At 59.2% G+C, this 22,639-nt stretch overlaps 2 protein-coding genes across 3 annotated transcripts in view; both read left to right on the plus strand.

The window, feature by feature from the left end:
• On the plus strand, positions 1–19,044 carry EPHX2 (epoxide hydrolase 2). Of its 2 annotated transcripts, none has more exons than XM_086461730.1 (19): positions 1–101; positions 1,447–1,531; positions 1,668–1,827; positions 2,420–2,610; positions 2,735–2,857; positions 3,301–3,375; positions 3,867–3,962; positions 4,248–4,326; positions 4,580–4,614; positions 4,731–4,757; positions 6,692–6,777; positions 6,927–7,038; positions 7,378–7,452; positions 8,445–8,490; positions 8,582–8,684; positions 8,916–8,985; positions 9,065–9,145; positions 9,503–9,561; positions 18,939–19,044. In XM_086461730.1, the coding sequence occupies exons 1-19, from the start codon at positions 1–3 to the stop codon at positions 19,042–19,044; spliced, it is 1,710 nt and encodes a 569-aa protein (XP_086317856.1). The 2 variants fall into 2 exon arrangements, with proteins under 2 accessions (XP_086317856.1, XP_086317858.1); XM_086461732.1 differs by lacking the exon at positions 18,939–19,044 and adding an exon at positions 9,665–9,749.
• LOC104349619 (L-gulonolactone oxidase) overlaps positions 18,945–22,639 on the plus strand; it is a 16,378-nt gene continuing 12,683 nt past the window's right edge. Inside the window, exons 1-4 of the mRNA XM_086461733.1 lie at positions 18,945–19,040; positions 19,663–19,788; positions 20,519–20,613; positions 22,302–22,392. Coding sequence (XP_086317859.1) covers positions 19,672–19,788; positions 20,519–20,613; positions 22,302–22,392 — 303 coding nt within the window. The 5' untranslated portion in view covers positions 18,945–19,040; positions 19,663–19,671. The remainder of the gene's footprint in view (positions 19,041–19,662; positions 19,789–20,518; positions 20,614–22,301; positions 22,393–22,639) is intronic.

Here is a 22,639-nt window from a genome sequence, read left to right on the forward strand (position 1 = left end):
ATGGCGCGGCGGGCCGTGTTGTTCGACCTTGGCGGTGTGCTCTTCGGGCCCGGCCTGCAGCACTTCCTGGGCTCCTGCGAGCGGGACTACGCTCTGCCCAGGTACGGCCTGGCCCGGCCTGGCCCGGCCCGGCCCGGAGCGGCGGTACTTGTCCGCCCGCGCCTCGGCGAGTGGCCTCTCGGCTGGAGATACGGAGAGACGAAGCGACAATATTGTGTGTGCGGCCGCCGCCCGCGTAGGGTTTGCGCGACTGGGGCCCCCACAGCGGGAGGGCAGGGCAAGGTGTGAGGGGCAGGCTGGGGACCCCCCCCCCCCCCCGTCCTGGACGTGAGATGCAAGGTGGGGTCCCTGTGTATATGTGGGGTGCAGGCAGGGGACCTCCTGCCTGGATGTGGGGTGCAGGCTGGGGGGAAAAAAGGGGGCGGTGGGGCTTTCCTAGATGTGGGGTGCAGGTCAGTGGCTAAAACTAACCCCCAAAGAGACAGAATCACCACAGGGGATGTGTGCAGAGGTACTAAGAAGAGCAACTAATAACTAGTTAAGCAGGATAATTAATTAAGCCCATCCCTGCCACAGCGCTGAGACCCGACACAACTCAGTGCATGAGCTGGAGCTGATGAAACCCAAAGCATTGGACCCGCCCCCCGAGCAGGTCCCAAACAGCCCTAGCGAACCCTTTGCCCCCACCTAATACGGGATATCTGGGAATTACTAACTCCAAAAGCTCCCAAACAGGAGCTGAACAGGTTCTGGCTGTTTGCAGCCCAGCAGCAGGATTTCCCGGCAGCGTGTGGGAGTTAAAATTAAAAAAATAAAAAAAGCAGGGAGTTATTTAAAAAAAAAAAAAAAAAAGGATAAAATATTAAGTGGCTAAATGCTGGAGGACGTGGAGCGGATGGAGCAATAAATTCCCAGATTATCAGGCCATCAAACATATTTTTGCTTCACTTTGTATTAAAAAAGGGGAAAAAAAAAAAGTGACAGCAGTCCCGCTGGAACAGGTAAAGCTGTTTTATTTTTAACTGAGCTGCGATTTTATTGACTCAGAGGAGAGCTTTTGTCCTAAAGCCAGGCGCTGTAATCTTGTTTTATTGCCGCCTGACAAGGCCTTTTGTGATCTTGTGATCGGGGCAAATTATTTTCCCTGAGTACAACGAACAGAATACCTTGCTTTTTTGCATTTTTTTTTTTTTTTTTTTAAATTATTCTTTCTTCCTGGCCAAGCTCCCTGCTCATCAATCTGCAGGCCAAGTAATTGAGCTGCCAGTGGAAATAAATGAGCAGCGATCTCCCGGTCCTGTAATGAAGTGATGCTCCGGTCCCGGGTGACAATGGAGGATGGAGCTCCATATCCCCGGCACGGAGCATCCCCCTCCCTATAGCACCCCCCTGGTATTAGGGTGCCCCCCCCCCCCCCCCACTGACCTCTCCTCCTTTGCCTGGCAGGGATTTCTTACGCAGGGTCCTGTTTGCTGGTGGCTCCACCAGTCCTTACGCCAAAGCGATGAGGGGACAGATCACCCTGTCCCAGGTGAGCCCTCGGGTACCAGCCGGGGAGCATCGATGGGGCTCGGGAAGGAGCCGAGGGGAGCAGGAGGCTCCAGGGTGGGCTCTGCTTTATTTTTGGAAGGGGGTCAGTTAAAATGACTGCGGGGGATGTTTTCCAGCTCTTTTCGGAGATGGAAGAGGGGTGCAGGCAGCACGCCTCCGCCTCGGGCATCACCCTGCCGCCCACCTTCTCCGTGGCCCGAGCCTTCGAGGAGATGGCGGCCCAGGGGAGGGTCAATGCCCCCCTTCTGCGGGCAGCAAGGGCGCTGCGGAGGAACGGTGGGTGCTGGGGGCGTTTGGGCAAGGCACAGGTTGGAGTAAGGGTGCTGCTCCCCTCCCAAGCGGGTGCCACGGGGAATCCTCGGTCAGTCCCACCACGGAGCCCCTGCCCGGTCCCACCACGGAGCCCCTGCCCGGTCCCACCACGGAGCCCCTGCCCGGTCCCACCACAGGGACCCTGCTCGGTCCCACCACCGAGCCCCTGCTCGGTCCCTCGTCATCCTCCACGCGCTCTCTCAGCATCCCTCATTCAATATTCCGAGCCGAAATCCATCGGACGTGCCATCACCCAGCCAGCGATGAGCAGGATGCCGTAACCCTTCACCTCGGTCCTCGGCGTGCCCGAGCTCCGGCTCTACGTCCCGCTTGCGTTGAGAGGGTCGAGCCTTGGAAGCACAAATTGGGCACAAGCTCCTGCTGAGCATCCTTTTATCTCCTACGGGGGGCGTCCTGGTCCGGATAGAGCCTCCTAAATCAGAGGCTTTAGGTTGGGAAGGTCTAAGGGACATGGCTGGGGAGGGGAGGTGAAATGAAACGCTCTCCGGAGAGCCGGGGTGGGAAAACCAGCGCTCCCCGCTCTGCCCTTCCCTAGGATTCAAGACCTGCGTCCTCACCAACAACTGGGTGGACGACAGCGCCGGGCGGCTCTTCACGGCCACGCTGATGAACCTGCTCCGCCGCCACTTCGACCTGGTGATCGAGTCCTGCCGGCTCGGGGTGCAGAAGCCAGATCCCGAGATCTACGCTTACGCCCTGGCTGAGCTGCAGGCGAAGCCGCAGGAGGTACGGCCGTCACCCCAAAAACAGGGCACAGGGGGTTCCTCCGGGCACCCAAAGTCCTTGGCCAAACCCAACGGCCGTCCTTCCCCGGGGGGCGCTGAGCTGGCTCCTGCTGGTGTATCTCCAGGTCATCCTCCTGGACGACATCGGGGAGAACTTGAAGCCGGCCCGGGAGATGGGCATGGCCACCATCCTCGTCAGGGACACCGAAACCGTCCTGAAGGAGCTGGAGAAGCTCTCAGGTGTCCAGGCATGTAGAGGTGGTCTGGGTCCCCTCTGTCTCCTGCTCTCCTGGGCATCCGTGGAGAGCTGGGTGGGATGGGCTCAGGCTTCTGGGTCTTGCCGTGACGCGGTGCTGGTGCAGGACTTGCTTTGGAAATGAATGGGATGGGGGCTGCGATCTCCTGCAAACCCTGCCCACCCCCCAATAACCTCATCTCCTGGAGCTCCATCTCAAATGCACAGATGTCCCCCTAGCAGCCAGCTGGTGGGGATGTCCCATGGAGCTCCAGGCTTGCTCAGAAGCTCACCCTGTGCTCTTCAACCCGTGGAGCTCCAGGCTTGCTCAGAAGCTCACCCTGTGCTCTTCAACCCGTGGAGCTCCAGGCTTGCTCAGAAGCTCGCCCTGTGCTCTTCAACCCCTGGAGCTCCAGGCTTGCTCAGAAGCTCACCCTGTGCTCTTCAACCCCACAGCTTCTCACCCAAGAAGAGCCACTGCCGACTGCGTGTGATCCGTCCAACGTGACCCACGGATATGTGCCCATCCGGGTAGGGTGGAGGGGACTGCCTCGATGACAAGGTGGCCCCAGGCTTGGCAGGGCTTGGGTGGGGGCCAGGTGTCCTGGGGAGGGTGTTGAGCCCTGTGCAAGGATGTGCCAGCTGAGGGATGGCTTGGTGGGTTGTCCACCCTCCTGCGTGGGCTGCTCTGGGTGGGGGATGCTGAGCTGCCCCATCATTCGGGTCTTCTCCAGCCACCCAGGGGCTAAAATGTGCTCTGGGATGCCGGGCTAGAGGGGGTGGGGAGCTCCAACCCATTGCCGGTGGGGAGAACCCATCCTTGGGTGGGTCTCCAGCTCTGCGTCACCTTCTCCTGGCCTTTGTGTCCTTGCTGAGGGTGGAGAGATGGGCTGGTGGCACCTTTTTTGGGGTTTGGTAAGGCGGTGGGAGAAGGATGCTGCGCTGGTGGCCGGCGGTGGGTGGAGGGTTGGGGGGTGAAGCCGTGCCACCCGCAGCCGGCGAGGGTTCCCCGTCCCTTCCAGCCCGGCGTCCAGCTGCACTTCGTGGAAATGGGACACGGCCCCGTCGTCTGCCTCTGCCACGGCTTCCCAGAGTCCTGGCTCTCCTGGCGCTACCAGGTGATGAAGAAGATGAGGAGGAGGAGGGTGGACCACAGGGGCTGGGGGTGGGATGCATGGCCACCACTCCTGGGGGGATCCTGGGGCTGTCCCACCACCTTGCCTTGAGCCTTGAGGGCCACAGCCCAGGAGTGTTCCTCACCCTCCAGCCTCACCAGCCCGTGTCTGCCCTCCTGGGGACACCGCCGGGATGGGCGGACGCAGGATGGGTGCTGGCACCAGGGGAGAGTGCGGTCCCGGGGGGGGGGTCTCCACATCCTTCGGAGGTCCCGCTTTCCCTCCTAGATCCCAGCTTTGGCTGACGCCGGCTTCAGGGTGATCGCTCTGGAGATGAAGGGCTACGGGGAGTCCACGGCCCCACCGGGTGAGCTGGGTTGACCGGGGTGTACTGGGGGACGGGGGCGTTATGGGGCTGGAGCTGCCAACCCCGAGGCCAAGAGCCAGGAGGAGATGGGTGGAGGAGTCTTCTCCTGGGGGGGTTGTGGGGTGTGGAAGCTGTCCCGCTCCTCCTGCGGCCCCAGCAGCTCAGAGGGATGAAGAATCCATCCTTAGAAACGTGGAGGGGTTAAAATGATGGCGATTCTGTTAAAATGATGGCGATTCTGTCTCTCGTGCAGACATAAAAGAATATTCCCAGGAGCAGATATGCCAGGTGAGGAGCTGCAGGGTACGGACGTGGGCAGGATGAGTGCGGTGTGGAGGGTGGTGTGGGCTGGGAGGACATGGTCCTGCGCAGGATCTGACCCCTTTTCTCCTCTTTTTCCCCAGGACCTGGCGGTTTTCCTGGACAAACTGGTGAGGAGCCCCCCCCCACGATGGGTCTCTCCTTCTTGGCAAGGTTTGGGCACGCGTTCCCCCCCCCCCAGCTGCCCTTCCTTCCCATGTGGGGACAGCTGAGCTCTCCGGTGACTTTGGTCCAAAACCCTTGGGGTAGAGACCCCCAAGGTCTTTGTGTTCCCCGTGGATGGGATTTTAGGGATGGAGATGTTCGTACAACCCATGGCCGGTGGGGAGAGCCCATGCTTGGGAGGGTCTCCAGCTCTGCGTCACCTTCTCCCGGCCTTTGTGTCCTTGCTGAGGGTGGAGAGATGGGCTGGTGGCACCTTTTTTGGGGTTTGGTAAGGCAGTGGGATACTCCTGGAGAAGGATGTTGTTCCGCATCCCCTCCATCCCCCCTTAAACCCCGACTGTAGCAGCTCCCAAGTGGCCTTGGGGTGGCTGGGGGACCAGCTCCGGGAGCCCCAGGTTTCATTCCCATCCCGGCGATGAGATGGTGTTGATTTCTGCGCCTTTTAAAAGAGATGAAGTGGAAGGGAAGAAGGCACAGCCCGCAAATGCCAACGTCCTCGGGGCTTTTTCCTTGTGAAATGGCTTCCAAGGGAACGAGTCCTTCAAAAAAGCGCAGTTGCTAAAAAAAACCAAACCCATAACTCAAGAAACAAGGGGGAAAAAAAGAGGAAAAAAAAAAAAGCACTGGAGGTTTTGCAAAAGGCTTCTTGTTTGAGGAGCGGTGATGGTTTTGTGCCAGCATTGGAGCTGGGATGGATTTTTGGGAGGGGACCGTGGGGGCTGCGGCTCCGGTTTGGCGCTGAGCAGGGGAGGATAAATCACAGTGGGTTTTTTTTTTTGGTTTGTTTTCTGGCGAATTGCCATCATGCTGGATTAAAAATGATATGGCAAATAGAAAGGTGCCCGTTGATAACACGGCCTGGCAAGTGGGTGGGCACCCGCTTTGCTTCGGGGTGAGCTCGGTAGCTGGGATGCGAGGTCGTGGCATCCCGGATGGATGGGACTTGGGTTTTCCCTTCTCCTCCACTACCCTTGGGGCCCATCCTGCTCCTCTCCCCTACCCTGGGGGGCTCCTGCTCCCTCCCCTGGGACAACCTGGGGGATTTAGGGGAAGAGAAATGACTTCATGAAGCTTCATGTGTTGTTGGAGCCCTTTAGCTGGGATGCAGAAGGGACAGAGCGGGTCGGGAGCCGGTACGGGGATGACCAGGGATGGTGGGATGAAACCTATCGGCACCTGGGGGGGGGACACACACAACCCACTCAGCCCCACATCAGAGGGGGGATGTGCTGGGACCCCCCTCCAAACCCTTGGGGGGGGGGGGGGGTCGGAGATGCTGGGTTTCACGCCACTGAACAGCAGCGAGCCGGGCTCGCCGGCGCACAGCCAGCCCCGAGCCTCGTCTGCCGGGAGGGAGTTTTAATTACGCTTCTAAATATCAGCTAATTATGAACCGGCTGCTACATTGTGAGGAGCGAGGGTTTTAATTGGATTTATTTGTAGGTGCCCAGAGGGGTCAGGAAAAATGAATGGAGTTGGAGGGGGGGTGGTCCGGGCAGGATGATGCCGGCCCTGGGGGATGCTCGATACCGAGACGTTCCCCGTGCTGTCCCCCCCGTGGGAGGGACCTGTAGGTGTGATCCCGGGGGACGAGCAGCCTCGAGGTGTGGTTTTGGTGGGTAATATCCAACCCTTTTCCTCTGGAGGGCTCAGGTAGTTGAAATGTTTCATTAAGTCGGAGCAAATTGCTCCGGGAGATCAGGTAATGCTTGTTCCTTCGGGGGGGGGAAGGGAAACAAACCCGAAAAAAGGAGGGAAAAAAGAAAATATTGCTGTTTTCTGATGTCTTTGTTGCTTCAGAGGAAGGCAAATCCCCTCTCGGGTGCTCCTTCTGGGGTGCAGCCGTGGGGGCACAGGCTCACAGCCCCCCTCCCCACAGGGCATCCCGCAGACCGTGCTGGTCGGCCACGACTGGGGCGGTGCCGTGGTCTGGAACATGGCCCTCTTCTACCCGGAGAGGGTGAGGTGGGTCCTGGGGTCCCTCCTAGGGGGACGGGGCACCCCGAATCCTCTCCTGTCCAGCCCCAGCTCTCGCAAGGGGCACCCTAAATCCGGGTGCAATGCTGACTCGTGTCGTTTCGCCCCCCCCCCCCCCCCCCCCCGTGGTGTCCCAGAGCCGTGGCCTCGCTGAACACCCCCTACCGACCCGCCGACCCCTCTGTGGACATCGTGGAGAAGATGAAAACCTATCCCACCTTTGATTACCAGTTCTACTTCCAGGAGCCGGTGAGTCCAGGACCACAATTTTTATCCTACACCCCTCTTTTGGGGGATTAAACCCACCCCCCCCGCCCCAAGTATGGGGATGTGCCCATGTTGGGGTCCCCAGCTCGTGGCTGGGCATCACCCCATAGCCGGGGCACCACGCCACGGGGCTCTCGCTGTCACCCCAGCTGCAAAAGGCTTGCGGGCCCCCCTGCCAGACCTTCTCCTCGTCCTTGAACTCCGAAAAACCATCCCCAGCCTCCACCCGAGCCCCAGTGGGCGGCGGGATCCAGCCCCCCGGGTGGGTGGGGTCCCCGGGGAGGGTTGGCATCACCCACGGTGCTTCCTCAACCCGGGCAGGGCGTCGCAGAAGCGGAGCTTGAGAAGGACGTCGGCCGGACCCTGAAGGTCCTGATCCGCTCCACGCGCCAGGAGGTAGGGGTGGGGCCGAGGGTGGCCCTGGGGTGGGAGCAGAAGGCTTCACAGCCCGTCGTCCTCTCCAAGCCCTGCTAGCTTTTTTGGGCCTGTGGCACCCATGCCAGGAGCCAGAAGCTTCAGGGGTGGTTTTGCGGTGGCCCACAGTGACCCTCCACGCCCCCGGCTCTGCCATCCTTTTGCTGCCTGTCTGCAGCAAAGTTTGCATCCACTCAGCCATCAGTAGGGACCAGAGTGAACACATCCTTGTAAGCAGCTATGCAGGACCCACACCTCTTTAGGACTCGAAGCTGACCCTAAGTAGGGATTGAGAAGACCTATAGAAAGGGGGGGACACAGCCCAGCCTGGGGAACAAGCGTGCTCCGTCTGGGTTTGGAGCACGGCAGGGCTGGCAGGGGCTCCTGCTCTCCCCCTGCCCTCACCCTGCCGGTGCCACTCGCTTCCGTAACCCCCACGAGTGGTCATGGCTCACTTCAGGGTGAAAACCTCGGTGTCCTGCTGCCAGCTGGGCAGCCCAGGGCCGTGCAGTTGGTTCCTGTGTCCCGAGGGATGCAGCGATGCTCGGTGCCAGCTCCCAGCTCCATGGCCCAGGGCTGCATGGTCGGTTCCTGCGTCCCTTGGGATGCAGCGATGCTCGGTGCCAGCTCCCAGCTCTGCAGCCCAGGGCTGTGCAGTTGGTTCCTGCATCCCTTGGGATGCAGCAATGCTCGGTGCCAGCTCCCAGCTCCGCAGCCCAGGGCTGCATGGTCAGTTCCTGCATCCCTCGGGATGCAGAGATGCTCAGTGTTGGCTCCTGGCTCTGTCCCAGCGCTGTGCAGTCAGTTCCTGCATCCCTCGGGATGCAGCGATGCTCGGCGCCAGCTCCCAGTGAGGAGGGACATGGCACCCCAAGTCTGCCTGCCAGCCACAGGGAAGCCCCCCCCAGGGATTAGTTTCCCCCCCTTGGGCACGGTGCCGCTCCCTGCCTGCCCTCGGTCCCCTCTCTCCGCAGGACCGCCTGCCCTTCACGCTCAACTTCCACAGGGTCCAGGAGCGAGGTAAGGGGTCGGGGGGAGACCTGGCTGCGGGACTGGGGTGCTGTGGGATGGGGGTGCTGCGGGTGGGGCAGTGCTGTGCTCCTTCTTGCAGGGGGGCTGCTGGTGGGCTTCCCAGAAAACCCCCCCGCCAGCCAGATCCTGCACGGCCCCGAGCTGCAATACTACATCCAGCGCTTCGAGAAATCCGGCTTCAGGTAGGGGCAGGAGCCTGGGGGGGGGGGGTGGTGGGGTACCCCCTTGCAGAAGGGGGACCCCCAAACCCACCTCGACGTGGCTTTAGAACCCCAAGAAGTCGCAGGGCTGCTGGGAGGGGGGTAGGCTGCTTTCCCCTTGCAGGCTCTTCCCATGGGCAGCGGGATGGTCCCCGCGGTGCTGTCGGCAGCAGCTGAATCCCAGCATCTCCACCCCATTCCCATCTCTCCCAGCGGCCCCCTGAACTGGTACCGCAACATGCGACCCAACTGGTGCTGGGCGCTCTCTGCCAAGGATAGGAAGGTGAGGGACTGATCCTGCCCCGTGGGCAGCATTTGCAGACCCAACCCCTTCCCGACCTTGTCCCCTGCGTCCCCTGTAGATCACGATGCCAGCGCTGATGGTGACGGCCGGGAAGGACGTGGTGCTGCATCCCAGCATGAGCAAGGGCATGGAGGAGTGGGTAAGCCACCGTGGTCCCATCCCACCCTTGCCCAGGGTCGGTGTGTTCCAAAGCCATCCTGCTTCCATAAGACCCCACCACGGGAGAGCCCCAGGGCAGGTCCATCGTGCCGAGACGGGCTGGATTTGGCCCAGATCCGGGGACATCACAACCACCAGGCTGATATGGGGAGGGGGAGGGGGGGGCATTTGCCCTCTCTCCTGCCTGCAGCAGGCAGGAGGGGATGTGCTCTTGCCAAAATAAAAGAGCTGGGGGTACAGGGGCAGCTTGGGGTGGGCTGTGCTGAGGCCGAGCGTGCCGGATGGTGGCACAAACCAACCCCTCGCCGCTCCCCAATCCCCGCATCCCCTCCCGTAGATCCCGCAGCTGCGCCGGGAGCACATCGAGGAGTGCGGGCACTGGACGCAGATGGAGAGGTACCACGGCCTCGCTCCATCGGAGCCGGGCTCCCCTGTGTCCCCCCCTGGGGACGCCGGCTCCCACCCCAGCTCTGTGCCATCCTCCTCCCCCCCCCCCCAGGCCGGTGACGCTGAACAGGATCCTGGTGGAGTGGCTGGAGGGGCTGCCCCCCGATACCCCCGTGCCCAAGATCTCCAGGCTGTGAGCGGGACGGGCGAGCAGAGCCCTGCCTCGCGCCTTCCTTCCTTTCCAGGCTGATTTTTGCCTTTAGGGTTGGATTTTTAACCTTTAGGGCTTGATTTGTAGTTTTGGAGGGGGGCTTGATGGGTGGAAATGGTGGGTGAGCAGGGGCTTTGTGTGGCTAAAAGAGCTCTCGTGGGGGTCCCGGCGTGTTGGGAGGGGATTTGGGGCTGGATCCATCCTGGTGCCGTGGCAGGGGCTGCCTCGGGGCTGCCCCATCACCCCACCCCCCTTCCAGGGTCTTCTCTCGCTCAGGGGTTTGGCCGGAGGGTTGGGGCCGCTCGTGCCAAGGGGTTGGTTTTGGTGTGGAGGTTTTAATGCACTCATCGTAATAATTAATGCTGCCTGAGAAATCACCTTCTGCCTTGTAACGTTGCGAAAATAAAGCACAAAGCGACCCGAGCGCTTCGCTCTTCCCGTCGTCCTTGGGGTGCAGGTTCGTTCTGCTTCTTCCCCTCCCTTCCAGGGCCCATCCCCGTGGTGCCAGGGCTCAACCCCTGCCTGCAGCCACCTTCCCCTGAGCTCCCAGCCCTTCTCCTGGCCCCAACAGACGTTACAAACAGACATCCAGGACTGGCCGTAAGGATTTGGGCAAACACGCTTGGTATTTCCCCCCCCCCCCCCCCTCCCCAATTCTCCCCAGCCCACAGCTATTTTCAGCTGGGGCTTTGCGGTTTGTCTGTCTGCATCCCTTCTCCCAGCCCTTCCCTGCTCTGCCAGCAAGCCCACGGGAATGTTTTGCAGCCGGATTCATCCCTGGAAAAGGAGCTGCGTGGATTTAGGGTGGGAGGAAAGGAAAAAAGCAAACAAAAACAAAAACAAAACCAAAAAAACATCCCCCAGGTGGAAAAGTGAGGTTTAAACCTTCTCCCTCCAGCCCAGAGTTAGCCATAGCCCTGGCCATCGTCCTCTCGGGGTTTGCTGGCAGGGGAGGCAGCCTTGGGAGTGGGTTTCGGAGCTGCTTTGGACTCTTGTGGCTGAAATGTAAAATCCAAGAGCATCATCCTCGGGCAGCCGGGAGCTGCAGCCAAGCACCCGCCCTGGAGCCCTGCCCAGAAAGCCGGACGGGTGCTGCCAAAACAGCCTCTCCCCCGGTCCTGGCATCTGGGGTTGTGGTTTTAAGAGGTGTTTGCAGCCTCCTACTGTTGCAGAAATCACCAGATTTAGGATTTTAGGATGCTGCTTAGAAATCCCCTTTTACTTTTCCCAGCTTGGTTTGAATCTCAAGAATTGTAATTAGTGGATATTAGCAGGAGAGACTAGTGATTATTTTGGGAAAATAAGTCTCAAATGGAATAAATGATCCAATATAAAATAAAATCTGTGTTGCCAATGCTGCTCGGATACCCCTGTGAAGTCCCAGACCTACGGTGTTTATCAGCCAATAACCCATCGGTGGCTGGAAACAAGGATTACGTGTGGCAGTCCCAGACGTCTGCTGGACAGGATTTACGATGGCAGGCTGGCAACGCTACCAGCCCTCCCTGCACCCCAGCCCCTGGCAGGGGCCTGACCTGGCTATTGCCACCCAGCTCTTGGTGGGCTGCAAGGCTGCGGTGGTGCCCAGCAGAGCCTTGGTCCTCCTGCAGCTCCTGGGAAGGGTTTTGGCAGGGAGGAGGACCTGCAGAGAGCTCCCAAGCCCCCTGCCCTCCCTTGCACGTCCTCTCCCACGCATCCTACGTTGCCACAGACCGGTGGGGTGGGATTAGCCCAGGGCCACTGGTCGGGATGGAGACACCCCCACTGCCTGCAGAGCGGGGACCCAGGAGCCAAAGCATCCTTGGGCTTCGATGCTGGTGGTGATAGGATTGTCAGAGTGTCTTTACAAAACCACAGCCCCCTTTCCCCAGGCTGCTCCAAGACCCCACAGACCCAAACAGCGACTAGATGAGGAGCAGAGGGGCTTTGCAAGCCCAGGGCACTGTTTGTCCGGAGGATTCCGGTGTTTAGTCAGTGATAAGAGGAAGACACGGAGATTCTGACAGAGACACGACACCATTCCCCAGGCCTGGTAAAACAAAAGGTGCCGGAGAGCTCAGCAATGAGAGAATCTCTACAGGAACCAAGGACAGGACCACAAAGCTCTGTTAGATAAGATAACCTGAAAGAAAACATCATTAAAAAATTTCCCTCGAAAAAGTCAAGGGAAGGCTGAACTTTCCAACTTTAGGAAAGAACGCGCAGCTTCGTGGGCTTATTAATATTAACTTCTCCACCCAGGAGGTGCATAATGACGTGATAATGAAACATGTGATGCAAAGGGGGGTACACGTTAAGGGGTAAAAATGTGGTGTATGTAGTAGGTGGGTGGGGAAGTCTGTGCCTTCCTGGTACCTCAGCCCATGGGGAAAGGGAGAGGGTCTGGGAAATGAGGATAAAAAGGGGGCTGTGACCCCAGCAACTCTGAGAGACCCCACGGGATCTGCCCAGCAGACTCTCCCTTATTCGAATAAAGTTTATTTTTACAGGACTCCTCTGTCTCCTTTGCGAACCCTGAGCTCTGGCACCAGGATCTTCCGCACACTGGCAGGTCCAGGAGGGCGAAACGCCGTCAGAAGAGATGCAAAATCCCACGGCTCCATCTCTCGCAGGGTTTATTCCCCGGAGAAATCCTCCAGCTATAAACATGAGCGATGGCACCGGCTGCTGCTGCCTAACAGCACCCACGGGGCCGGGCCCCGGCACGATGGATGGAGTCTGAAATGAAGAAATAAATAAATCTTTTTGCAGCTCGAAGCCATTCGCAGAGGCCTCGGGTGCAGCGGAGGGAGAGGGACCAGCAGAAACACACTCCCCCCCAGAGTGGACGTGGTCTCCTCCTGCGCACCGTGGCTCTATCCTGCTCTTTTCTCAGCTTCTTCGGTGTGAAAAGGAAGAAGAAAAGGTACGGGAAACCTCAGGGTGGGTTTCAAAGCCCCGATCCCAGCAGCAAAGGCTCGGAAGAAATAATGTCCCCAAAGCCCCGGCGTCAGGGCAGCTCACAAAAGGCTGGGTTTGGTTTTTAAGAGATGCTTGCAGTCTCTATAAATCCAAATGCTCACCTTTGAGAACAACAACAAAAAAATGGCTCTATTAAGAAGTATCGCGACGTGTCCCCAGGGGAGCAGAGACTCAGGCCACTCTGAGCGCGTGGGCGACAGCGGCAGCACCCGATGTGTCCGGGAGCCAGCCATGAGGAGAGGGCTCTGTTTGCAAAGGGGTTTGCAGGGGGGTTGCACAGCTAAAACGGGGGACAAACCCCCCAAATCTCCCAATTCTGGCAGCATGGGTGCGATGGGTATCCCCTCTTCCTTGCTCTGCGCTCGCCGGTGCCGGCGGCAATGGATGTGGGTGGAAACCCCTCCGAAGGCCAGCGAGCACGAAGGCAGGAGGTCTGACACACGTTGTCCCCAGGGATGCAGGAATTAAAGCTTCAGGTCCCGTTATTGATCCTCCATCGGGGTTTTTAGCACTTAAGCAAGACACCAGCCGGGGATGGCAGCGGAGGCTCATGTTTGGTTGCCCTCCCCGGCCTGGCTCTGCTTCCGAGGAGAAGCTGGTGGCAGTCGTGCTGTGGTCAGGGGACAAGTGGACTTGGGGGGTGGGACAGTCACCCCCAGGGTTCCTCCCCTCCCTCTGACCCCACCGGGGGTCTCTGTACTGGCTGCAGGGAGTCTCTGCTGGGAAATGGCTGCTGGGTGGCGTGGACAAGGGGCAGGGTGCAAGAGGCACCGGCGGGGTGCAAGGTGCAGGGTGCACACGCAGGGTGCTGGGTGTGCACATGGGGTGCAAAGCGCCCACACGGGGTGCAGGGCACACACACGTGGCGCGTGGGGTGCAGGGCACCAACATGCAGGGCACACACATGGGGTGCAGGGTGCAGGCACCGGGGGAGCAGGGTGCACCTGCAGGGTTCTGGGTGCACAGCACACACACATGGGGTGCAGGGTGCAGGCACCAACATGCAGGGTGCACACACATGGGGTGCAGGCACTGGGGGTGCAGGGTGCAGGTACAGGGTGCTGGGTGCACGGCACACACACACGGCATGCAGGGTGCAAGCACCAACATGCAGGGTGCCCACGTGGGGCGCAGGGTGCAGGGCACCAACATGCAGGGCACACACATGGGGTGCAGGGTGCAGGGACTGGGGGTGCAGGGTGCAGGCACAGGGTGCTGGGTGCACAGCACACACACACCCCACGCAGGGTGCAAGCACCAACATGCAGGGTGCCCACGTGGGGTGCAGGGTGCAGGCACTGGGGGTGCAGGGTGCACCTGCAGGGTGCTGGGTGCACAGCACACACGCATGGGGTGCAGGGACTGGGGGTGCAGGGTGCACCTGCAGGGTGCTGGGTGCACAGCACACACACGTGGGGTGCAGGGTGCGAGCACCAGCGTGCACACGTGGGGCGCAGGGTGCACACACGGGGTGCACAGCGCTGGGTACTGGGGTGCAGGGTGCACACCAGTCTCCAGCTCTGGCGCCAGCGGGCAGGGGTCCCTCCGCCCCACGGGGTTTGGGTGCGGGAGGGCAGGGTCGCACCCAGCTGCCGTCGCTTGCGCCCACCAAGCTTGGTGGCACCCAGTTAAATTTCAACCCGGCCAGTCCCTGGACTCTGGGACGGCTCCAGCTTTGCCCTGGGGTTGCTCGGTTAATATTTGAGCCCCGCCGGGACTGTAAACACCCCTCTGGGGCCAACACACCTTTGCCCCCCCTCAAACCACAACGTCAACCCCCCCCGGGACCCAAACCCAGCCCGGCGTAAGGGTGGCACGATGTGACCAGCTCTGCTTGTCCCCCTAGACCAAAAAAAGAAACCCCTTTGGAAATGTGCTGGTTTTCCTCTGCTTTTAAGCAGCTTCTCCCTCAAAGGCTGCGAGGGACCCATGGGTGCTGGTGGGTGGGATGGTGATCTGCAGGAGGATACGGTGGCACTCTGGCTGTGCCCAGTGGTGAGGATTAAGGGGACCAATATCTCCCTGCTCCCATACAGGGTCTGACTCCGGTCCTGTCCTCCCCTCCTCCAGACGTTGTTCCTTGGCCCCGTTTTGGAAAGGAAGCAATTAACTCAGAAAAGAGGAAAAAAAGCCCTTGGAGATTGAGAAGAAAAGAATAAAAGCTGCCCATAAATAAATGTCAACTGTTTTATTTTTAAACGAAGAAGAAAGAAGAACAAAAAAAAAAAAAAAACCCAAAACCCACCTGATGTCTCCCTGGCCTCAGACACTGCTTGAAGGGCTCTCGACACTCAAAGAGCTTCAGCAAAGCACTCCTGCCTCAGTTTCCCCACTGCTGCAGGGGAAGCAGCAGCTCTGGGAGCCCCCCCCAAGTGCAGGCAGCTCGGGGTGGGGGGGGGGGGGAGCAGGGGAGAGAGGGTAGGCTCCAGCCACAAGCCGAATTTTTGGGCAAATCCCAGCTCCACGCTCCTGCGTTGGCTCGGCGGCAGAGCCCCACGCGTTCACCCCCCCCAGCACAGCGGCGAGGCAGGCTCCCTGCCGTCTGGGAGGGCGCTGCAACCTGGGAACACGCTGCAATTTGGGAAGGTGTTGCAATTTTGGGGGTGCGTGGCAAGCTGGGAGGGCATCGGCCCTTTGTGGCGCAGATGAGAGCAGCTGCAAAGGCAGGAATTTCCAGCAAGACCCCCACTGCAGCGGCAGGGGTGCCAGTGAGGGTGCGAAGAGCGGCCTCCCCCAGCTCCCAGCCCCATTTTGGCTCCTTCAGAGGACTCCCAGCCAGACCACAGCCACCAGTAACCCCGCATGGTGCTGGCAGTGCAGGGGCGCTGAGCGTGTTCTGCATCCCCAGCCCTGCCCTCCCCGTGCAAACCCAACCGAAGCATCCGCTGGCATCGTGCTCCCAGGGTTTACACCAGCGGACGACTGGTTTCCAGATCCCCAGGGTGAACCTGGGGGATTGGATCCTTCCCTGCTCTGGATGGGTCCCTCGGGGCTGCAGGAGAGCCCCAGCCAAGCTCTGCTGTCCTTGCTGCCTGGATCCCTGCAGGAGAAACACCATGGCACGCCATGGCATTTTTCCATCCCACCACACATTTCACAAATAAATTCACAAAATAGCTTCGACACGGAGCAAAATGCCACTTCCCCCCCCCCCCCCCCCCCCATTTTCTTTAATTGAATTATTTGCTGCTGTTCAGCTGTAATGAGCTGAGCTGTGGCATCCCTCCTGGATGCACGCAGAGGCCGAGGCGGTGGGGGAAAGCTGCATCCCTCCCCCCCCCCGTGATCGCCCTCACCCCGAGCTGTTAATGAATAATCCCTTGAGGGTCTTTTTTTCGGAGCTTTTGATGACCTTTGCACAGCACTTGGACCCGGAGCTGTCAGCTGGGCAGGCGTGGAGGTGTCTGACCCTAACTGGCTGGCCCCCTTGGGGTCTGTCTGGGCTCGAAGGTGTGTTGGAAGATTATTCAGTAATTTGCTGCATTGCAGCCGGGAAATCATCAGCAGGGTTTCGGGATGGTCAGGAGGTCAAGGAGCTTGGAAAGCAGGTGTGAAGACCCATGGAAAAAGCTGCTGGAGGTGCTGTGAGGTCCTGCTTGGTCATTAAGAAGCAATTCTCCCCCCTTCCCCTGCACCAGTTCATGATTGTGCTGCAAGCGTTGGGTCTCCAAGAGCATCCCGTGGCCCTGCGAAGGCAGCTGCCCGCAGCGGTGGTTCCTTGCCCGCTCGGGGCTTAGAGCGGCGCTCCTGGAGGTCACCTTGCCCCAGTTAGCAGGCTCAGAAAAATCGTTATCATCATCCCCTCCTTAATGAGGGACCGGGGAGGGTTTGCTTATCACCAAAGCGCAGCCACGGAGCGCTGCAGAGCTCCTGCAAATCGCCGCTCCTCACCCGTCCTTCAGCCGAGACCCATTACCCCGGCCAGATCCTGTCCCCCCCGTCCTTCTCTGCTCCCAGTGGGACAGCAGAGCAAGTTTGGGGTGCAAGGCAAGCGGGCAAGGCGCGGAGCACCCTCCTCCTTGCAAGGCAGGGAGCGAAGACACCCCCCCAGCGCCCATTTCGCCCGTGGCGATGCCATGCAGCGAGGCCGTCGCATCCCTCGCTGCCTTGAACCCCTCTGTGCGCCCGCAGCCAGGTCCCCCCAAACCTGGCAGGGCCTTTTCCCCATTCCCCCCGCTTTGCCCGGCTTGCCCCCTGCAAAGGCGGCAGGTCGAGGGGACTGGCTCCAGGGTGAGAACCCCCAAAAGGGAAGCGGCTTCTCCCCAAAACCCTCTGAAGCATCTTCTTCCCAAAACCCTCAGAAGTTGCAGCGTCCCTGGAGGATGTGGGACTCCAGGTTCAAATCCGTGGCTGGATCCTGCTCTGCCAGCCAAGGAGTGAAGGGCTCAGCCCCTCTCCTCCCCCTGGGAATGAGGCAAATCCCAAGGGGAGGGCTGTTATTCATTATCCTCCCAGCCTGGAGAGAAGCTCCTCTTTGACCCACAGGACAGGAACAAGCTCCACCAGCCTTGGACCAGCAAGGATCACCCCTTGTCCCCAGTACCGGAGCAGCCAGAGTCCCGCTCGCTCCACCAGCATCTTGCAGAGAGGCTGACGGGATGGTAAGAAAAAGGCAACGCAGCCAAGGGGGGGATTTCTCAGGTTTTGGGGTGGGAAAGGTGGTCCAGGCTGTGTGGAGCGACGCGCCGTGGTCGGGGCCGTCAGGAGGGTGCGGTTTTATTCCCACCTTTGATAGGGATTTAATAACCAACGTCGCAGCGATGAGAAGTAGGAAAGGTGTCTCGGAAAAGAGAGACGGGAGGAAGGCCAACAGATTCCTTGAATAAATCAGGTCAGGCTCTGGCGGCCCGACAGGAGTGTTTTCTAACCATTTTGTTTCCACCATTTTGTTCTTTTTGGTTGTTTTTTTCTTGTTTTCATTTATTTTCTGGCTCTCTCCCTCTGTGCCCTGCCTCACAGACCATCTCCAGGTTCTCACTTGCATGGGGGATGCAGCCCCAGCCCCACCTCCCCCTCGCCCCGAGGGCTCCCTGCTGCTATCTGGGCTATCTGCAATAGCTTCCTGATGGCCCTGGCTCCAGGCAGTGTCACCTCCCTGGGCAGGGTGATGGGCCATCCACTGTTCCTGCCCTGCCCAGCCCCTAAAAGCAGCCTGGGGGGGGCTGGAGTGGTGGGGGAAGGGGGTGGCAGTGGGGGAAGGATGCTGCAGACACCCCTGGGGAGAGCCCCTTGGGCACCCCTGGAGAGGTTTGTCTGGTTTGGGGGGGGAAGGTCTGCTCTTTGGATGGGAACTGAACCCATCATAGAGATGGGGAGAAGAAAAATGAGCTGAGGATGGAGGAGGGAGCCTGGGTGGGAAAGGTGGAAGGTGGACGGTGGACGGTTGGCTGATGGAGAGGAGGCTGGAGGGAAGGGGAGGAAGGAGACCACAGGAGGTGTCAAGGGAATAAATCGTGCCCTGCAGCCAAGGTGGGACATGTGTTGTGTTGGTGGGGCAGCACAGTTGGGTCTAGTCCTGCCTGGGGCAGCGGGATTCACCATCTTCTCTGGGGCTTGGTGCCCAACACCATACCAGGTCCTTCCTTGCCCAAGCCCCAGCTGGGCTGGCCAAGGCCAGAGAGAAACTGTCCCCCCCTCCAGCCAGGACCCATCCAAACTGCACTGGGGATGCCCTGCCTTGGGTTAACCCCTGCTTGGAGACGGGAAGGGTCTGTACCCCTTCGTGCCAGGGCTGGGGAGGATGGATGGCTGAGGTTGGAAGGAGGTCCCAACCTGGTCCCAGTCAGCCCCTCATGACGAGGCCATCAGGGGATACTGGGACATGAGGCCATGCCCATGGACCACGACGTAGATATGGATGCTGAGATCAAGTCTGAGAGAGTCCAGAGCAGAAGAGGCCATGCAAACCAAGAGGACCCCAGCACACATCACGCTGTAGGAGGAAGGGATGGGCTGTGCTCAAGGGAGATGTCTCAAACAGCCCAGGGAGTCCTCCCACTTGCTGACTGCAAAGGGAGCCAGGGCTGACTTGCTCACATGGAGACATCTCTGCTCTACGGGCTCAAGGGGTTGAGATGAACCTCTGTCCATAAATATTTAATCCTTTTGGAAATATGGCTCTGGTACAGTCGTCTTGGCAGACAAAGGATGGGCTATGTGGAAAAGCAGGGGAAGCACTTGCTTTCTTCTGCTTTAGCCCTTGTTTTTGGTCCAGGTTCATGGCCAAGGAGGAGTCAAGTTCCAGAATTGGGCCAAGACCTATGGCTCCTCTCCAGAGCTGTTCTTCCAGCCTACCTCGGTGGAGGAGATCCGGGAGGTAAGGAGGGTGCTTCCAGGAAACAACCCGTTAGAAATGAAGAGGAGGAAAGGCCAGGAAGGGCTGTGATGCTCCATCAGAGGTCACAGATGGTGACAGCACGAGTCTTTCCCTTAGCCCCAGGAGATGGTCCATCCTACTGAACTGCACATTTTCTCCAGCAGAAGTGTCAAACACCTAAAAGATGCAGAAAACCAGCACGCCTGGCCCCAGTTGGACTCTGTTCTTTGGGCATCGGGATCTGGCATCCTTCTGGGGTCCCCTGCCTGCCCCAGCTGCCATGCTGAGGGGTGCAAGTCCCGTGTTGCTTTTGTTACCCCAGATACCTCTGTCACCCTACGGTGTCTCAGGTGGGCATCGCCTCTTTTGGGATCATAGAATGGTTTGGGTTGGAAGGAACCTTTGAAGGTCGTCTAGTTCAGCCCCCAAGGATGATCCCAAAGGCTGTCTTAGGAGGTGTCTGGGCTGGTTTTAACCCCAGATGATGAGTTAGCCTAGTAAATGGTGGTCAACCATGGGTGAGCTTTTAGATTGGGATGGCTCACAGTGCCTCTGGCGTTGCCCTTAGCCCATGGCTTTGAGGGAGATGTTGGAAGCTCAGGGCCACCTGTTGTCTCTGCAGATCCTGGACATGGCCAGGCAACGGGACAAGAGGGTGAAGGTGGTGGGGGGCGGTCACTCTCCTTCGGACATCGCTTGCACCGATGACTTCATGATCCAGATGGGGAAGATGAACAGGGTCCTCAAGGTGAGACCGGCTTCTGGGCCGTTACTGGGGCTGTGTGGCTGGCTAGTGGTGAGCAGTGGGAGAGCTGGCTCTGTGCACATGTCCACGCCTGTGTGTCGTGTGTGCGGGTGGGCACGCGTGCCTTTGTGTGTACATATGCACGTGTGTTTCTGTACGTGCGCACGTGTGTGTACGTGTGCAGCTGAAGATGAAAAAGTCCTGACTCTAGCAGCGTATCCCGAGAGCTGGATCATTACTGGTAATTAACAGCAGTAATTAATTAAGGAACGGCCCCCCTGACAGCTCTGTCAGAAGCAGGATGAATAGCTTCTGGTGGCAATAAGTTCTCCTTCCACCAGGAGCTGGCTGGAGCTGGCTGAGCAAGGCGGGAGGGCAGAGTGAAGGGGTTTGCTGATGGTGGAGCTTTGCTGGGGGTATGTCTTCTCCCTTGCATTGACCAACACCTTGGAGAAGTTATGGGACAGGTTACACACCCCTGAGACTGGGGAGAGCCGAGGAGAGCGGGGTCTGGACCAGGGGTGGAAAGCAGTGGCACCATTGGGTTGGACAAGGTTTGGGTTGGGTGAAGGTCTGAGAGATGTGGCAGCTCAGGATGGGGCAAGTCCCTCGTGGTACGTGGCTCTCCTGCACAGACATTATCGACTGTGTTGGTAAGAGCAGAGCGGTGTTCCATGAGGTGTTTCTCCTCTGAGCTGTGTGACCTCCCTCTCTCCCACCTCACCCTTTGCAGGTGGACAAGGAGAAGCAGCAAGTGACGGTGGAAGGTGGGATTTTCCTCTCGGATCTGAACGTCGAGCTGAGCAAGCAAGGGCTGGCCCTGGCCAAGTGAGTGGCACACGTGCACGGGGCCGTCCCTGGGCACCCTCCCCAGGAGGGATCCTCCCAGGAGGCCATCCTTGCCCCAGATCAAGTGCTGGGACATGGTCAAACAGGGATGTTTGAAGAGCTTTTCCTGCAGAATAGGGGGGTTTACTTCAGGATCTGAAGATTGCAGGTCAACCCCCTCCACGACAGAGTAGCTCATCCTGCCTTAGAGGAGGAGGCTGGACAAGAGGAGCCTTCATCCCCACACCAACCCTATTATTCTCACTGTGCCCACCAGGCCAGTCCTTTCCATGTCACGATGGAAAACTCTGCACTCCCTGGCCCTAAAATGATGTGAGCACCCCGCCAGGGATGCCTTGCATGGGGCAGAGGCTGACAGGTCTCAGAGGTAGACAAAATAAGGCTAGAAATGCGTTTTTGATGGCAAAGGACAATTAGCCATGGGAGTATCTTAGCAGGAAGCATGGGAGAGTCTTTGCTCTGCCTTGCTTTGGGATGTCCACTGTCCCCAGAAGTGGAGGTGGAAATGATGGGCTGTGGGGTCCAGGGCAATCCGTGGGTGGGATTCAAGGTGATCCCAGCTGATCCCTCTGCCTCCAACACGTGTGGTTCTCCTTTGCAGCGGGTGTCTCGCCAAGAGCTTGGAGAGAGCCACGTTCAGATAGGGGTTTGCAAAGGGGACAGCCATGGAGACCATTTCTCACACTCAATCTCTTTCACTTGCCGACCTCAGCGAAGAAATTGGTCTTTAATTTCAGTCCAGCTCAATATCTGCTTTCCCCTGTCGATAAAAGCGATGAGTTTGTCACAGCCCTGTCCAGGGCTGGGGTGAGGGTTCAGAGAAACAAGCCCCCGCTGAGCAGATGGCCGATGGCGCGAGTGGGGTGAGCAGGACTCCTTCATGGAGGAGGAGTTCACCGAGGGCTGGAATGGTCCTAGAAACCATGTCTGGTTCAGGAGGATCCTGCTCCCCAGCTGTTGGAAGCTGGGGGAGTGTTTAGGGGGAAATAGCAGGAACAGCACATTGTTCGCTTTAACCTTCTACCATCCCCTTGTGCCCACCTTGGCCGTGGTTGGAGGGACCAAGCTTGGTCTGCAGACCTTATGCTTGTGGATCTTCCTTCCAGCCCTGCTCCACAGTGATGTTTCTGGGGTAAACCCAGGTTCCTCACACCTTGCTCTGAGTGCGTATGGATGTCTCCACCCCAAAGAGTGAAGGGGTTTGCTGATGGTAGAGCTTTGCTGGGGGTGACTTCTCCCTTGCATTGACCTTGGAGAAGTTATGGGACAGGTTACACGCCCCTGAGACTGGGGAGAGCTGAGGGGAGAAGGGTGAGTGACCAAAGAGTCGCTCCAGGCTAAGGGGGAGAGATGGCGCCTTGTGAGATGGGACACAGCTGAGCTGACCACGGTGACCTGCGCTCACCAGCTGCCTCTTCCTCCCCATGGGCTATAGCAGCATCCTCATGGATATGTCCCATGGAGACACGCCCACAAGGCCAACAAACCCACCCCTTGCTGCAGGGTACCCTGAAGGGTGGCAAACCCTGCTCATTGGGGCAGGGGGACATGTCCTGGGGGTCTCTGTGAAGGGTCTGCATACGGTGCAATGCCTGGCGTGGTAACCTGTGCCCCACGCCGTGTCCCACACACTGAGGTCCTCACCCAGCTCCTTCGTCCACCCCCAGCTTAGGAGCTGTTTCTGAGGTGACAGCGGCCGGTGTGATCGGGACAGGGACGCACAACACTGGGATCAAGCACGGCATCCTCCCCACCCAGGTGAGACACGAGTCGGGAGCGTGTTGAGGCACAGACACCAGCATCTCGAGGGCTTCAGGGGAGATGTCCCGTCACCTGGTCCAGGTCTGGTGTGCCCAGCCTTGGAGTAAGGAAGGAGAACGCTGCAAGCAGGAGGGGTCCTGTCCCCCTGGGATGGAGCTGCTATGGGGGACCTCCAAGTCCTCCACACGCAGTGGGACCTCCTCATCTGTCAGCCATAAAACATAATCCAGCTCAAAACTCTTCT

This window comes from Leptosomus discolor, chromosome 2 (assembly GCF_034619465.1).
Source record: "Leptosomus discolor isolate bLepDis1 chromosome 2, bLepDis1.hap2, whole genome shotgun sequence".
Taxonomy (NCBI): domain Eukaryota; kingdom Metazoa; phylum Chordata; class Aves; order Leptosomiformes; family Leptosomidae; genus Leptosomus; species Leptosomus discolor.